This window comes from Quercus lobata, chromosome 1, assembly GCF_001633185.2.
Source record: "Quercus lobata isolate SW786 chromosome 1, ValleyOak3.0 Primary Assembly, whole genome shotgun sequence".
Classification (NCBI taxonomy): Eukaryota; Viridiplantae; Streptophyta; class Magnoliopsida; order Fagales; family Fagaceae; genus Quercus; species Quercus lobata.
Genome location: NC_044904.1, coordinates 13,676,189 through 13,693,145, shown reverse-complemented (window position 1 = coordinate 13,693,145; position 16,957 = coordinate 13,676,189). Strand labels below are relative to the sequence as shown.

The 16,957-nt window shown below is 34.1% G+C and overlaps 1 protein-coding gene and 1 non-coding gene across 2 annotated transcripts; one reads left to right on the top strand and one right to left on the bottom strand.

Moving 5' to 3' along the window:
* Positions 1–545: 545 nt before the first annotated feature.
* LOC115979949 (putative phytosulfokines 6) lies at positions 546–1,337 on the bottom strand. The gene is made up of 3 exons (XM_031102104.1): positions 1,121–1,337; positions 956–1,032; positions 546–869 (listed from the first exon to the last, which is right to left on the bottom strand). Exons 1-3 carry the CDS (start codon positions 1,218–1,220, stop codon positions 759–761), a joined length of 288 nt encoding a protein of 95 aa, XP_030957964.1. The 5' UTR covers positions 1,221–1,337; the 3' UTR covers positions 546–758.
* Positions 1,338–14,857: 13,520 nt separating this feature from the next.
* On the top strand, positions 14,858–14,938 carry TRNAL-AAG. Its single transcript has one exon. It is a non-coding gene; the product is annotated as a tRNA-Leu (tRNA).
* Positions 14,939–16,957: the final 2,019 nt, after the last annotated feature.

Below are 16,957 nucleotides of genomic sequence, written 5' to 3'. Positions count from 1 at the left end.
CATTATATCTTCATTCCCAAGTTATGCTTATAGGGAGTGTTACTTTTTGTGTATGTATATCTGTTAAAAAGAACTACTGAACCACAAGAGCCCCATATGGAACTTAGAATTCTAAAACAGTAAAGTGATTTACCCCTTATTAATTACGATTTGTGCATTTAAGGAGTTCTGAAACTCTGTTATAATTGAAACTTCCATCTAGGGAAAGTAATTGCAGCTGAAATTTACTGTGCTTGACTTTCCAACTGTGTATTTAATTGCTTTAATGTCTAATCCCAAATTCACCAACCAATTTTTGAAAGTTTCTGCACGGTTTTTCTCATATAATTTATTTTGGAAGTTGGATTTTGGAACTATCTGGTAGCGGTTACATCTCTTGAGGAATCTTATGCTTTTCCTTACTCTTTAAGTAAGGAGGAGGCAAATACACTCATTCCAACAATATATATATACACAACCCATCCATCATAGGCTAGTTTAATTTTTAAGACTATAAACTCGTGATGACAAAGACAAACAGCTACATACATAGAAATAGTCATATCTTTTTTTTTTTTTTTTTTTTGATAACCTAGAAATGGTCATATCTAAATTATAGGTGAGAGTTACATCGTATCATAAAGAAAAGATAATTCAACCTTAAACACATACTAGTAACTCTCCTGAGTGTTATAGTTAAAAAACATTATGAAATAGTATTAAGAGACAGGATCTCTAAATAAATACATATGGAACTTATTTTTTGGAAGCTCCAACTTTCAAGGCTTATGGTGCTGGGTGTAGATGTAGTCCAAGTGAACCTCAGAAAGCACCCTTCTCTCTAAGCATTCTTCATCTCCCTCGTTACAATTCTCCATCCCCATGAGCTGCTGCAAAGTACATAACCAATGTGTGAGACATATATAGATTCAAACATGCAATAGAAGAAGGAGAAGAAGGAGGAGGAGGAGCATACATTCATGGATTCACTGCCTTCCAAGTCTGCAAAGGAATCCCCAGAAGCGATTTCATTGAGTTTTACTTCCACTTGTCCTGCAAAAGGGGGCCAAACTTCAGTTATTCAATGTATAGTTAACCTAAAGAAGAACAAGAAGAAAAGAAAGCAGCAACTGTGGGTAACCTTGTTTGTTTGCTATGGAACGGGAAGATATTTTTGAGCAGGAAAGAAGCAATAGTAGAAGGGCAAGGATAAGAGCACTAGAGTGAAAGCCTCGCTTCATGGTTGAAACTTGAGAGAGAGAGAGAGAGAGCAGAGAGCAGAGTACACTAAGTGTGAAGCTGATGTTGGATATAAATACATGCAATGCAACAATGGAACTCTGCAAGTCACATGGAAGGTCTTCTTCCTAAAGAAGGCAGTTTATAATAACATTAATGTGGACCCAACCCACCTTCCTCTTATTGTACTATACTCGATGGTGTTGTGACAACACCACTACTTGACATATGAATGTGAGAGAGAAAGAGAGATAGATTATGAGAGCTTTAGTCATTGTCTGCCATGGTGGTCCAAAGTAAAGACCAAAGTCCAAAAATCAATGTAATAGTGGTTGACAGTGTACATAAGTCAACCTTTTGGGCATGCTGACAGCTGTTACCCATCATAACTTGTTTTTTTACCTTTCAGATTCTTTTTTACACGTGCTAAAAGAAACCATGCTTATAACTTGACCAGTGTTTAAGTGGTCTTATTTGTGTTAGAGCATTTTTATCAAAGATGTTATAAGTGCTAAAATGCTATTTTTAGCATTTGAAACCACAAAACTCAGCTCCATCAAAGATGTTAAATCCTAAAAAATTTGACATCTTGCTACAGTGCATTCTCATTTTTTAGAGCACAGTGTTATCATTTTTTAATATTTTTAATTCTCTCTCTTCAGACAATCACTCTCACTCTCACTCTCTCATTCTCGTTCTCGTTCTCTCTCATCTCTCTTTCTCAGACTCTCCCTCTCATGGGTCTGTTGGGGTTGTTGATGACTGAAAGTGGGTCGTGGGTCTGACGGTGGTGGGTCCGACTGCAAGTGGAGGTTTGCTTGATGGGTCTTGGTGGGTTCGGTGGTGGTGGGTTGCTTGATGGGTCTCGGTGGTGCCCTGGTTGGTTGTGTCATGGGTTGAGGTTGGTGGTGGGTTTGTGGTGGTTGACTGGTTGGGGTTGGTTGAGAATGTGGGTCAAGGTTGGTTGAGGCCGTGGGTTTGTGCCATGGGTTGAGGTTAATTGTGCCGATGGGTTAAGGTCGTTGGTTGTGGGTTTGTGGTGGTTGGGTTGCTGGGGTGATGGTCATTAGAGAGGTTGTGATGGGTTGCGGTTTTGTGGTGGGTTCAGATCGGGGTGAGTTTGATTTGATTTTGGGTCTTGATTTGGTTTTGGGATTTTGGGTCTTGATTTGATTTATAGTGCGAAGGAGGAAGGGGAGAGGAAAGTCAAGTCGCCACTGTGGAAGAAGATGACAATGGGGATGAACTTTTTTTTATTTTTTTTTATTTTTTTTTTATTTTGGTGGTTGGGGGTTGAGGTTTTGGTTGGTGGTGGTGGTTGTGGCTGTGGGTGGTGGTGGTAGTGAAAGAGATGTTAATGAGAATTAAAAAAAAAAAAAAAATTTTAAGGAAGTGGGAAAAAATATAAAATCTTTGATGTTGAGTGTATTGTAAAGTGAGATGTTAAAATTGATAAAATAGGTTTTTGAGTTGGCCAATGCTAAATTTTTTGAAATCTTTGATGAGGATGCTCTTATAAGGTAATATAGGGGACAGTGACCACTTTACTACAACTTTTTTACAATTTTTTTTAAGAAATAATATTTCTACAATATTTTTACAACAAATTTTAAGTGGTAGGTTGTTACTGGTTGTTGTTGTTAGGGCAAAAAAGTAATCTTAGTGTTAGTTTTAAATTTGAACCAATAACAACTAACCACTTGTGATTTGTTGTAAAAATGTTGTAAACATAGCATCTCTCATTTTTTTTAATTGATACATAATAAAAATAGTTTCAACAGCGAATCTTTGTAAAAATGTTATTGTTCTAATCACCACTTACTACTTCATTGATTTGTGAGAAACATTTGTAAACAAAATTGAGTCTCTAACATTGTTCTTTTCAGTGATATGATCAGACCATCTGTTATCTCTTATTTATGTGTATTGTACTATTGAAACAAATTATCTCTTTGTGTCACTCACAATGACAGCCAACTATATGAATAAGCATGCCTCTTAAATGATGAGGTTTTGTCATGTTTGTTCTGGTGATAGTTAGGCAAGATTATGAAACTTTTTGCACCTGTCTATGGGCGCAAGCCTTGTATGTTGTATCTGGGTAAGGATTATATATGTACATGCAACTTAATTATCATTCAGTTTGATTATTATTATTGATAGGGAAACAATGGTGGAATGCTACTCCATTATGGAGTTCATCGATGCGCTCATCTGTACTCAACTGAATAGATCGGGATGGCTGTTTTTATATTGAAGTGGAGATTATGCTTCTCTTTTAGGGGATTTGAATCTTTGAGTTCTTGCTATAAGAATAAAGTAATATGAAAAATGCCATTGTTGAGTTTGGATTCTGTAAGACATTTATATTAATGTGGTCTAATTCCCTTAAGAATTGAATTAGAATATCGAGAAATTGTGTCTGCTAGTCCCAGACAAAATGTGATTGGGAAACATGATTATAATCTTTACTCATGACATGTCTTTGGACCATTTTTATGGGACTGGCAATTGGAACTCAATATTATTTTATAATATCTTATTCTTTTTGACAGGATGATAACATATATATACTGTGTCTGCGAGGATCCTTAATCCCATTTAAATGAACAGCCAAGATGATTTTCGAGGATGCACCTCGAACCTTGGGGAAGAGCACCAACTGACCTTGGGGACGAGCAATAACCATGATAAGCGAATAAAGTTAGAATATCACAGAAGGAAGAAAGTAGACTTGACATAAATTACGAGGAGGATGAAAGGAGAAGGGTATAGAAGCTATCCCCTCCGCATTAAATGCAAGATAACTACTCCTCTGGCCACAATAATGAGGAAATGACCATGAACAATGGTGACATAGTTCAAATTGCAAGGCAGAAACTTACTAGTATGTTCTGAATGAGATAGAAGACTTGGGAATACAATCTCAGCCCTCCAGGTGTAGGACTAGGATAATCTATGTGTAAATATAAAAGGAAAATGAAGATCCTTATGTAGGGGATCGAGAAAAAAAGAGAGAGGAAAGCTTGGTAACCAAGAATAGAAATACTTATTAAAAAGAGAACGTAATACACATATATAAAACAAACACTCCTCGGACCTGACCGAGGATCCTTTTTTCTTCATAATTTTGTGATCCTAGTCATTTCATTGGCATCTTTACTCATTGTGATTAACTTTAGCTCATTAAGTAGTCAATATCCAACATATTCTCTAACAAATCTATTGTAGTGGGCTCATTGGGCTACTGTCTGGGTCGTTCTTAGGCCATGGGTCAGCTTGTGGCCCTACATATACATATATAAACAACCATCTTTTGCTCTTTCGTGATTAGAATTAAAATAAATAAAAATTTAAAAGTGAATGTTGCACCTTTTTCCTACTATGGTATCCGGAAAAAAAAAAAAAAAAAAAAAACACTGTAGTGAGTTTGCGATTTTTTTTTTTTCTTTCACAATCGGTATTTACACAGCATGCATTTGGTGGATTTTAAACTCACGATTTCACCCTTCATTTATCATTATACTCTGTCATTGTTTTGGATTTATGTTTGTACTATAAATTCCCCTTTGCTCTCTTTGGTATTTGAGTTTAAAAATAATAATTACACCACCAAGAAGTGGTCATAGGCCAAAAATTTAGGTACATTGTTTTAGATATTATATTTTGAGTATTCTTATTGAATTCAACCATAAAATTGTACTAATCAATACAAAACTAAAATGGTGGTGTTATTTTCAAAGACAATAAATTTCAACTTTGATTCATCAATTAATGCAACTTGAATTTAATGGGAGAACTTATAAGATACAGCTTCTAAAAATTTGTAACTAAGTTTTACCTTGTTTGTATTCCGAATTATACTTTGTAATCAATTTTCCAAGCGACACAAGAGTCAAGACAGTGTTGATTTTGCGTGTATCATACTGTTCGTATGTTTTGTTGTGTTTACTACTTCTATATAAAGAGTCTACTCCTACAACAAAGTTCTTGAATTCCACATATTCAAGTGGTCAAATCAAATGGACCTCAATTTCTTCTCATTGCTATTCACAGCCTACAACATTATATCCATCTTTTTTTTTTTTTACAAGATAGAAATTATATTCTAACCTAATTTAAATATATTTGTGTGTGAATGCTCATTTTTGAAAACTTGAACCCCCGATCCTTACCTTTTACACTCCACAAGCACTTATATTTGTGGAGTGATCATCGCACTAAGGGTGTGCGGTGATTTTTTATTTTTTTATGCTTGAGCATACCTGCAATATTAATTGCTTTTACATATATCAGGAATTTTCCTTTTCAGGCATGAACTTTTTGGGGGTTGGAGAAACAAGCCATGTGTCACCAAGAAAAATGTGGGCACCATTTCAACAAAATAAAGTCGTTTTCCAAATAATTAGATTAAGATTTGCAAATGCATTTAACACCATTGAGATTTGAGATCCAGGGCCATGTTTGTTTATGTTATCTTTCTTGTTTATCTTTTTCCCTATCATCCTTGCCCTACAATTTCTTAGAAAACCATGTTTTTGTCGTGTTGCATATGCACTACATGATGAGCACACTATCTTATTTGGTTCTCGCATTGTGTTTTTAATCGATGGCACTTTCGCAGGAAAATTTTATCCTATTCTTAGAGCAACCACTATCTTATTTGGTTCTTGCATTGTGTTTTTAATCGATGACACTTTCGTAGGAAAATTTTATCCTATTCTTAGAGCAACCACATCAATGGTTGCAAAAATGTGTAAAATGCAAAAAAGTGCTCAATTTTGCACATTTTAACCCAAAAAACGCACACATCAATGTTTGTAAAAATGTGCAAATATACACCATGACTTTGCACGGTTACTGTTCATGTGTAAATGATTTTTTTATTCTTTTTTTCTTTCTCCTTTATCAAACTACTTCTCTTCCCCAACATTTACAACAACCAGCACGGCAAAATAAGAAGAAGGAAGAAGAAAATAACCACCCAATCACTAGACCCAACGCCACCACCAAACACCACAACCTAGCATAGAAAATTAACCCAAAATCAACGGAAAAGCAATTAGAAAATCCAACTCAAAATCAAGATAAATCCACTGGAAAACCCAACCCAAAATGCCCAATCTGCTGCCACTGTTGCCGCCTAATCTGCTGTCGTCGGGTCTTCCATTACTGCTGCCGAATCTTCCATTGCTGTCGTCGGTTGGGAGTGGGAGGCGGAGGGTCGTTAGTTGGGGGTGGGAGGTGAAGGGTTGGTGGTGGAGAAGAGAGGGAGGGGCGAAGGAAAGAGGGAGGGCGAAAGCGAGAGGGAGGCCAAATCGGCGGAGGGTTGAGGCGGCAGGAGCAGCAAGTTGGATCGGCGGCGGCAGTGGGCTGGGTGAGGCGGTTGTGAGGGAGAGAGTGAGGGAAAGAGAGGAACAGGTGAGAGAGCTGAAAAAGTAAAATAGATTCTGAGGGAAAGAGAGAATGGGTATTAATAAATAATAATATTTAAAAAATATATTATTTAATTAGAATAGATTTGTAAAATAGATAAACTGATATGGGTGTTTTGGAAATGTGGTAGTGTAAAATAGAAAAAGTAGGGGTTGCTCTTATGTGCTTTCTTGTTGTTTAATCTAACTATTTCTTCTTTATTCTTGCTAATTTTATAGTCAAGATTTCTATTTTTCACAAATTTTTATAATGTAGAATGGATGACAAGAATTCTTGATCCATTGTTAACTTTATTTTTTAAATATAACTGGCTCTAGTGATAAAATGGGTGGGATGGATTGGGATTGGATACTCCATTAACAAGATTCAAATCTTTTGCCATTTTTTTTAAAGAAATATTTTTTACAAGCTGAACAATTATTGGACAGAAAATGTTAGAGATTCAAACTCTATTGCATAAAAATTTACAAACGACTGATATGGTGAGTGGTTATTAGTAAATAAAAAAATAATATTAGTGGTGGACTCAGATAAAAACTAGTAAGAAATTGGTCACAATAATAGTTTGTAAAAATGTTGTAAAATAGTTTGTGACTATATATTATTCTTATTAATTGGAGCAATAGAAGAATTTTTTATTAGAATTAATTTGTAAAGACGCGTTTTGGATTCTTGACCCAAGGTATGATTGGATCCAAGCCCAATAAGCTCAATACAATGAAGTTGTAGAGAGTGGGTTAGAAAACTAAATTCTAATGAATGAGATAACAGTTAGAATGAGTTTTAAAAGATAATCAAACAGGAATGGATTGGAGTTATCTAAGTAAATTTGTCCTCGGCACAATTCGAGGAGGTATGTTCTAGTATATATTGATTGAAAATGGTTACAAATATGGTCCAAGTTGCTATAGTGCTTTCTCTTACAAATTTCCGATCCCTTTTTCTTATTGTTTCTTTCTTCTTTTATACTCTTTTTCTATTTTCATCTCCACCTTCCACGTGCAGGCCAGATGGTTAGTCTTGAGACTTGTCTCATTAGCACATTCCTAAAGTCTTTAGGTAGTAGCTGTAAAGCTGAAAGCCACTATTCAGGTATTACCTCCACATTAATGCGACTAGAGAGGTAGCTGTAGAGCAATTAATGTAGTGGTAGAAACTTTCTCCTTAGATATTTTGAGACCCCCCTCTGTCCTTTGTTTTTACAATGCTTATTCGTGCTAGTAGAACTTCTTGGAATGTCTCATTGGACGGCAGACCACCTCTATGGACCTCGGTTTGGGTTGGTCGAGGAGGCACTCATCCTTGGCCTATCCTCTCTAGGGCCATTGTGATCAAAACTAACTTCTTTATTCACTAATACGGGCTCCCTGAACAATGTTTACCCTTCTTCAGACGACTCCTTATCCTCGACTTAGGCCTGAAGGCCCAATATATTCATAAATAATGAGCTCCTGGGCCAATACCCCTACATAATTTATTGGCAATCAATTTTCCTTTCTTTTTTCAGTTTTCATTAATTTCATATTTGTACTAATTTTACATATTATATTACTTTGCTTCTCAATGAGTATAATAATTTCATTTGATCCAACGATAATGACTCCAAGAATGTGTACTGTTTGTTTTGTCAAAAAGTATATCAGCAACAGTGACTTTCAAATTTTATATGGTAATAAAACGCAGTCAGTTATGTAATGGCTAAATTAGTGGAATTTTGATGGAACAAACCCCTTGGGAATAGAGTAATTAATGTGAATTGGTGTTCTTGCACGAATCCCTGTTGTTGGCACCACAGAATAAAAAGATAAGTACTGTTAACTTTTCAGTCTGCAGTTTTTAAATTTTTCTAGATTCCTTGGTCGAGCATGCGTACATGGGAACAGTCTATATATTTGTCTATTTGCGCATATACAGAAGAAGTTTATCCCATGATCCTTGCTTTTACTACTTCAACTACTACTACTACTATTACTCTTGTTGTTGGTGTTGTCATCATTTTTGGTGTTGCCATGATTTTTTTCTTTTGTCTAGACAACCCTAACCTTATCTCCTATGCATATATATCATATTTCAATTTGATTAAAATTTCCTGAAGGGACACCCCAGTGTAACTTTCAACACTATCTGCTACTGCTAAATTACCACCCAAATCAGGAGCCAATGAGGAGAACGATTAGTTGGAGAGAGCTGACCGTTTTCCATTCGAAATAGTAGGATGCATTGCAATAATTCCTTGAATCTAATACGAACATCATATACATATAGGAGTAGCTTTCACCAGTGTTATCATATAGGATTTGCATGCCTAGCTAGCATGGTGATTTGCAATAATTGAATGTGAGACTCACATTTTAGGGAAAGAACCACATGCATCCGATACATGTATCCTCACATTCATCCGATATATTGTTACTAGACCAACTTTAACTTCTTTGAACATATAGGTAGAATCTGTCTTAGTTCAATGGTGTTCACTATTTATGTTGGACTGAGATAAAAATGATGTTTTAATCCTAATAAATTATATCAACAATTATAAAAAAAAAAAAAATATATTGTGTTTATTTAGCGATAGTGTTTTTGTTTTGACATGAATTGATATGGACGGGAACCTATAGCATGCAAAGATAACAAATTCACAATGCGAACATAGGAAACAAGGAAAAGTGTTATATGACAAGGCGCAGCTGAATACTCGCCAAAAAGGAGAAAGAAAAACAAAGCCATGGCAGCTGAGTGGAGCTCTTCTTTTCTTTGATTGAAGAGAAAATTGCAAAAGCTCTCCTACTTCTCCTACAGAGACTTGCTTTAAACCTTTGTCAGAATCACCAAAATACTAGAGGGAATATGCCCCAAAGTCCAATGCAAATGACTTCTCCACCACCAAAGATTTTGCATGAAAAACAAATATAAGTGCCCACTTTCCCATGAATCTTGGTGCTTTTCCTGGCCTCTTTCATTCCCTCTCTCTCTCTCCAAATATATAATGGCCTTTCTTTTGTGTTCCACTTTGTGTGCACTGTCCAAGTAAAGTGACACCCTTTTTTTTTCTTTCTTCATTTCATGGACATGCATGCGGATCATGACATGTTTATTGGATGGCTTGGAAATGTACATCAACCAGGAAATTTCTGCGTAGTTGTTCATGGTTTAATATGATAAACATCACGACTGTCTGAGGTTATGACTTATGACCATGCATTCTTCACCCATGGTTCAGTTTCTACGTGTCAAATTGCACCCCACAGATTCATTTGCTTTAATTTTGACATGTAAATAAACTAATGCATTTGCATTTGGTGCTAACTTGCGGATATGAGCCTAACTTTACTAGAAGAGAAAAAGGTAGAAACTTTCAGTTATAAAGACATATGGTAGATAAATTATATATGCAGGTGGGTTGCCCATTAACCTCCCACTTAGCACTTACAACCTTGACCATATTAAGCCCTCTACTCTCTCATGACCATATTAAGACATAAAGTGATTGCTACTCATCTTTTCTTTTTTTTTTTGAATTAATTAGTTAGTTGGTTTTGTTTTTTGGGGTGAGATGCTTCAGTAACAGGAACAAAATGTCATTCACACTCTGATAAACCTAGACTGTAAGTTCTAAATGGAAACAAAATAGATATAATTATAACTTTAAAGAACAATCCTACACACAATATTTTTCATAATAAACTTTACACCTTGTTAGTTTTTAGAGCCCTGAACACACAATATTAAACCATATTTTATGGCCAAGTTCTTAATTAGGTCAATTATATATGCAAGCCTTAGGTTTAACAGTATATCAATCATATCATGTAGTAGCAAATCTAAATAACATAAGATATAATGATCTAGGAAAACTAATGAAACAATTCAGTTTCAAGGTAAAAAAAATCTGAGGGGAATAATCCCAAGAAGAACAATCCACTATATGAAATAGAAGTTTACAATCAAGACTATGAATTTGTAGTAAATTTAACTATGATTATCAAACCTAGCTCTGAAACCCTCAGACTTCTTTGATGTGGATCTACTCCAACATGGACCTCCAGTTCACGCTTTAGATCTTTAATATAGACCTCTAGTCTACGACTCTAAGACTACCCTTGAAAGTTTAGATCCAATATCTTTGATGATTGATATGCAGCAACTTCAAATTTACTGGTTTTAATAGTATTTAGATTGGTTTTTCAGTAGTGATTTTGAAAGGAGAAGACACAAAATCTTTTAGATCTCAAAAGAGAAGCTCCAAAATCCCTTCAAAATGTGTCTTAGGGTTTTCTTTATATACTTAGTGAAGTAGATTTGAAACCCTAATCATTTGATAGGTCAATGGGCTGTTGGGCTGAAATTAAAATTATGCAGAAACGCAGTTCGATCGATCGAACCATTTTCTTGATTGGTCGAGCTTGACATATTTCAAAATCCTGAACCTGCAACTTTCTTGTTCTTGTATTTTGACTTACAACACCTTGAGTATTATCTTATCATACCTATAGACTTAGTAATCTATATCTAAACAAGTTTATACTCACGGTTTACTAATTGTTCTAAATTTTTAGAACCTAACACGTCTTTTGTGTTGCCAAATTATTATGGTTTTTCATCTGAACCCATCACTAACTCTATTTTATTGTTGACCATTTACAATATTTCACCTCCACAATTGTGAAAAGATTTGTGAAAAAGATAGTCGTTATAGATTTTTTTTTGGAAAAACGAGTTCAAATTTATTCGAGTATTTGACTATTTTCTCGAGTTTGTACAATTCTCCCATCCCACATAATGGTTATAGACTTTTTAAACTTCCATTCATATGTATGGCAACCGCACCATTTCATTAATTAATGCATTATTGCTATATATTTCCTAAAACAACCAATAATAACATGGCAAACGTTTAATTTGGTAGATCGAAGTGGGCTATTCGAGTTAGCCAAGAAGCCCATCATTGTACCCCCAACACACCTGATTTATGAAGTACCGCACTACCTAGTGGCTTTCAAGTGAATTTTGTTTTGTACTTCCCTTCCCGCTCTAGCTAGGTTTCTAATCAAACAAACCATGATTACTCTTTAGTCACCATGCTAGATATCCAAGGACACTTTGTGTAGTCAAGTCTAAGGACAATAGATGCTGATTCCTCACGAAACCCAGCATATATGCTTTGGTAATATATAAAAATTTTACTGCTTTGTGGATGCTATAATCTTGCTCGTTCATCACCACTTTTTGGTTTCAATAAGTCTACTGCACAATATTCTTTACAATGTTGTTGCAATTGGTGCATTAGTAGTGGATTCGGTGAGACTGAACTGACTGATGTTGTTTCGTTCAATGAAAATGTTTTGTTATATTGTATGATAATAGAAATTTATGAACGTGTGCTCTTAAGACATATATTAGTAATTTATTTTAGACAACTTTTTATAAAAAAATGAAAAAATAATTCGCTGTTTTGACAATTTTTTCAAATTCTCATAAAAAACTTTATCAAAATGGATGGTTAATGTGTGCCCTCACACATTAACCAGGCCCATGATGATATTACTCTTTAGCTTTTTCATGTAATTTGTTTATTATTATTTTAGGTTGAGAAGTATAGTTTCTGTGGGATTCTTTGTGGTGTACGTATATATTGTCCAGAAAGTCCAGACACCTTGTTCTTGCCACAACTCTAATGCGATTGACCATAAATAGATAAGAAAAAATAGTTGATTATGCGAAAGTGATTTTTCACTATTTAAAATTGATTATTTTAGTGAATTGTGACAAAAATTATGGTAAATTGTGTGATTTTAGAATAATTCATATTTTGGCATCGATTCATCAGGCCAACCATTAGACCAGGGAATTCTCTATGTGAAGTAGTAGGGATGTGCACTAGGATCCATTTTGACGTGAGAGGGAAAACTTAAAAAGGAAAAAAGTTAATAGGTTAAAAAAATTAACTTTCAATGTCAAGCATTGAAAATGTTATTGGATGGGTCTATAATGGCACCCGATCTCAATCCGGAACACCAACGGCTCTACTTGTATGTGAGGGTGGTCGACCACCCTCACTTGTCAAAAAAAAAATTTATATATGCAAAAAAAAAAAATTATATAAAAATTTATTTTAAATTAATATGTTCTGGGATTACCTTGACTTGAAAATATTGTATATATATACTTCAAAAATATATATTATTTACTAAATTAACCTATTTTGATCACTCTAATAAAAATGTTGAACACTTTTACTTGAGACTCATAAAAATGTGAGTTCAATAAATATAAGAATAATGCTACATCCACAACATTTTCACAATAAATTTTATGTGGTAAGTTATTACTAATTTTAATTTGGGTTCAATATTGACATGTTTTATCTCCCGATAACAGGCTAACAACTTGTTGCACAAGATTTGTTATAAAATTGTTGTGGTCACTTTATTATTCTCATATCAGTATTTTCAATTTGTACTTTATCTTTTATTAGTCCATTTTTTTTTTCTTATTCTCTTTGTTAATACAAAAAATTGTAATATTTCATATATTTGCGTGTTTTTTTTGTGATGTTAAAATATTTAAATTTTCTTTTTATTAAATTTTGTATAATTTAAATTTCTTAGTGACCACCCTAAAAATAATTCCTAAAGTCGCATTGATACGGAACCACTTCTTTGAAGCCAATAAGTCTACTGCACAATGTTCTTTACAAAGCTGTTGTAATTGGTGCATTTTAGTAGTGGATTCGGTGAGACCGATGTTCTTTCATTCAATGAAAATGTTTTGTCACGATCTCAGCAAAAAAAAAAAAAAATGTTTTGTCATGATAATATTAGTCTTTAGCCTTTTCAAGTTATTTGTTTATTATTTTTTTGGCTGAGAAGTAGGGGCAATTTGGTAAGTTAGTTCAAACAACAGGTTTCATTGTTTAAACACTGAAAACTGCGAGTAAAAAAAAAAAAAAAGACGTAAAAGATTTCATTTAGGAGCGTTTTAATTATATTTCTCATTTTAGGGTATTTAAATACTGAATTAAAAAACTTCTACCGCTAGTTTTCAATTTCAAATAATAATACTGACACTTTTGTAAATATTTAGAAAAATATAAGACATAAGACCAATCGTAACAATATCTTTCTCTCACATGCGCACCTCATCTTTTTCTTTACACTTTTATAAATACTTTTAAAAATGTGGGACCAACTTTATAAGACTTAACATAACATCTCTCTCTCTCTCTCTCTCACATGCACACCTCATCTTTTTCCTTTTATATTCTCTCTCCTTTCCTCCCTTCTCTCTCACGTGTACTCCTCTAATAAATATTAATAAAATAATTGTACTTATCAGAAAATCACCACTTAAAAAAAAAAAATACACATGCCAAACACATAATTATATCACATTTTAAAATATATTGTTTGAAACACAGTATTAAACACATTTTTTTGCATTATAAGTATTTTAAATATGTATTTTCAAAACACTTTTTAAATCATAATTTTCACATCATTTTAAATAACAATACTTAAAAGCTAGTACCAAAGAAGACCATAGTTTCTGTGGGAGTCTTAAAAGCCAATTGGGCCATGTCTGCTGACTAGAAAGAGATCTAATTTGATACCATCAAATAGATTCATATCTTAGCTTCAATATGTTTTGTTGATTACTCAAAAAAAAAAAAAGGTTTGAGTTTAGTGCTTTAATGCGTTGGACTTGACACAGTTTGGTCACATGTCTAAAATCAACCTCACGTCCTCATCGTGCCTAGTCCAGAAGATGCATTTTTTTTTTTTTTTTGTCTGCTCCCACCCACCAAAAAATAAAAGAGCTTTATCAGCAGATGCCTTGTGTATGCTAATTAGTAATTATCATGGTTTCATCATCAACCCACAGAATAATTGCAGCAGATGTATTATAAATAACATACGAAATAATTGGAGCTAAATGTTATGGACTAAAAATCGAGCCAATAAAGAAAAAGTGTGCATGATGTTGGATCTTCCTATACTAATCTATTTTATGGATAATTGGCAACCAAAAAAGGAAAAAAAAAAAGATTAACATCGTTATGATTTCACTTTTAGGGCAGTCACATAGGTAATATTATTATTATTATTATACTTTGTTTGTTGCAGTAAGTAATGTTAGTGGTGGTAAACGTCGGATTTTATGCTTACACTTTATAATAAACTTGCAGCAAGCACTATCATCAAATGTTGAGATGGCCGAGTTGGTCTAAGGCGCCAGATTAAGGTTCTGGTCCGAAAGGGCGTGGGTTCAAATCCCACTCTCAACATCTATATTTTTCTAAAATTTTCATTTATCCATTTGATTGGAAAACCAAAAATTCCCATTCCTTTTTAAAGCTACTTCATGAAGATTAGAACTGCCAAACTCTCAGTGCCATTTTGTATGAAACAGAAATTAAAAACGTTTTCTTTTTGGAGATTGAGTAGTGCAAGGTTTAAAATTTTGAAATTAAAAACGTTTTCTTTTTGGAGAGGAGTAGTGCAAGGTTGAAATGGATCAAAAATTGAGTCCTTGGAAGTACATTCGGAGAGGGGTAGCCACTAGCCAACATTCACTACCCACCTGTATTCTTCTTATCAATAATTGAGTCCTTACAACTTAAAAGTACATTTGTGTAACCAGAAAATTTTAAACTAGAAAGTGAACTCTAACAAGAAAAACCCATCTTCAGCCATAATAAAATTGGGGGATCACTACCTTCACTGCATCTCAGTCATGTTTTTCTTTCGTTCAAATTTTTTTTTTGGGGTCCAAGCTTCGCTAGATTTCACATGCTCCCATTTTACGTAATCTGGGTCAATAGACTTGGGCTGAGTCTGAAGATAGGAGCCCACCTTCTTTGGGTCAGGTGAGTCATATTTATACTCAAGCTGACCCTTTAAACTTGCTTGGGCTGCTAAACTTGGTTATATTGTCATCTCTTCATTGACCCCGCCCAACCAAATCCACTCAAATTATTGTGCAAGTTAAGAAGTCTAAGGTCCAAAAGAAAAACCTAATATGCTTGCTACTCCAAGTGGAGAAGTCTAAGCCCAACTGCCAAACGCAAAATAATTACACAAGAAGTCAACAACACTCACAAATATAAACAAAGTCTCTCTTTTTGAGAAACCACATAAACAAAGTCTCTCGCAAACACAAACTATCTCACAAACATCACACAAACAAACTCACAATCCCAAAGCCTCAATACACTCAAATACTCAATAGCTCTCTCACACTCATACAATGAATGAGCACTCAAACTATTTTTTGAAGAAACTCACTCCATGTTCTTTTAAGAGTTTTCTCCTCTCCATTGGGAGGACCCTTGATAAAAAAAACTAAATCATTTGTAAACAATGAAAACTATGTACCTTCTCTAATCCTAGATTGGACATTTCAGAGAATACGACCTGCTTTTCTCAATAAATAAATAAATAAATGAGGAAGAAGGAGACAGGATCGGCTTTAGCATATAGACAACTAAGGCAGTCGCCTAAGGCCCCCAAATAAAAAAAGGTCTCATCTTATATTATATTTTCATTAAGACTTATTTACCCTTTAACTTACATTAAAAAAATAATTAAAATTAGGTAGTAAAATGCATTGAATATTAAAAAGGCCCTGTAATTCATAACACAGAAGTCTAGTCAACTTTTTAATTTTTAAACAATAGATAAAGAGTGTATAGACTCTAAACATCATCACGTGACATCAATTTGTGACTTTATTTTTAAAGTTTTTTTTTAAAAAAAAAATATTTTAATTAGTTTTGTTTTTCCCATTTCCATTGGGACATTAAAAAAAAAATATTTCAGGTAATTTATTTGATTTGTAATTGTAAGGACACGTTTTGCTTCCCAAGCCCAAAAATGAAAAAGACAAAGGCCCAAAGAGCTCAATACAATGAATTTGTAGAGAGTGGACTGCAAACTGGACTTCAATGAGTTGGACAACAATCACAGTAGGTTAAATGATACTTGAAAATAAGAATAAACTTTTTTAGGCAAGGAAAATCCTCCTCGGCAAAGTCCAAGAAAAGTAGTTCTTATATATTTCTCTTAGACTTAAGGACTACAATTCTTGAGTGTACAGTGTTTTTTCTTTCTTCTCCAGATTCTCTAATCCCCCCATGGGGTTTTTCTTCTTTATATTTCCCTTCTTTACTTTATCTCAGCCCTCCACGTGTAGATCAAATTGTTGGTTCTGATCCTTGTCCCATCAGCCCTTTCTTGAAATCTTTGTGGTTAGCTGTAAGACTGAATGTTACTGTTCAAGTATCACCTCCACATTAATGTAGTCA

Excerpts from the sequence above, each read along its gene's own strand:
- LOC115979949 (XM_031102104.1), bottom strand. The coding sequence starts at position 1,220 with ATGAAGCGAGGCTTTCACTCTAGTGCTCTTATCCTTGCCCTTCTACTA. Across the intron at positions 1,033-1,120 it reads TTCCATAGCAAACAAACAAG|GACAAGTGGAAGTAAAACTC; the intron begins GTTACCCACAGT and ends CCCCTTTTGCAG. Across the intron at positions 870-955 it reads AAGGCAGTGAATCCATGAAT|CAGCTCATGGGGATGGAGAA; the intron begins GTATGCTCCTCC and ends TGTACTTTGCAG.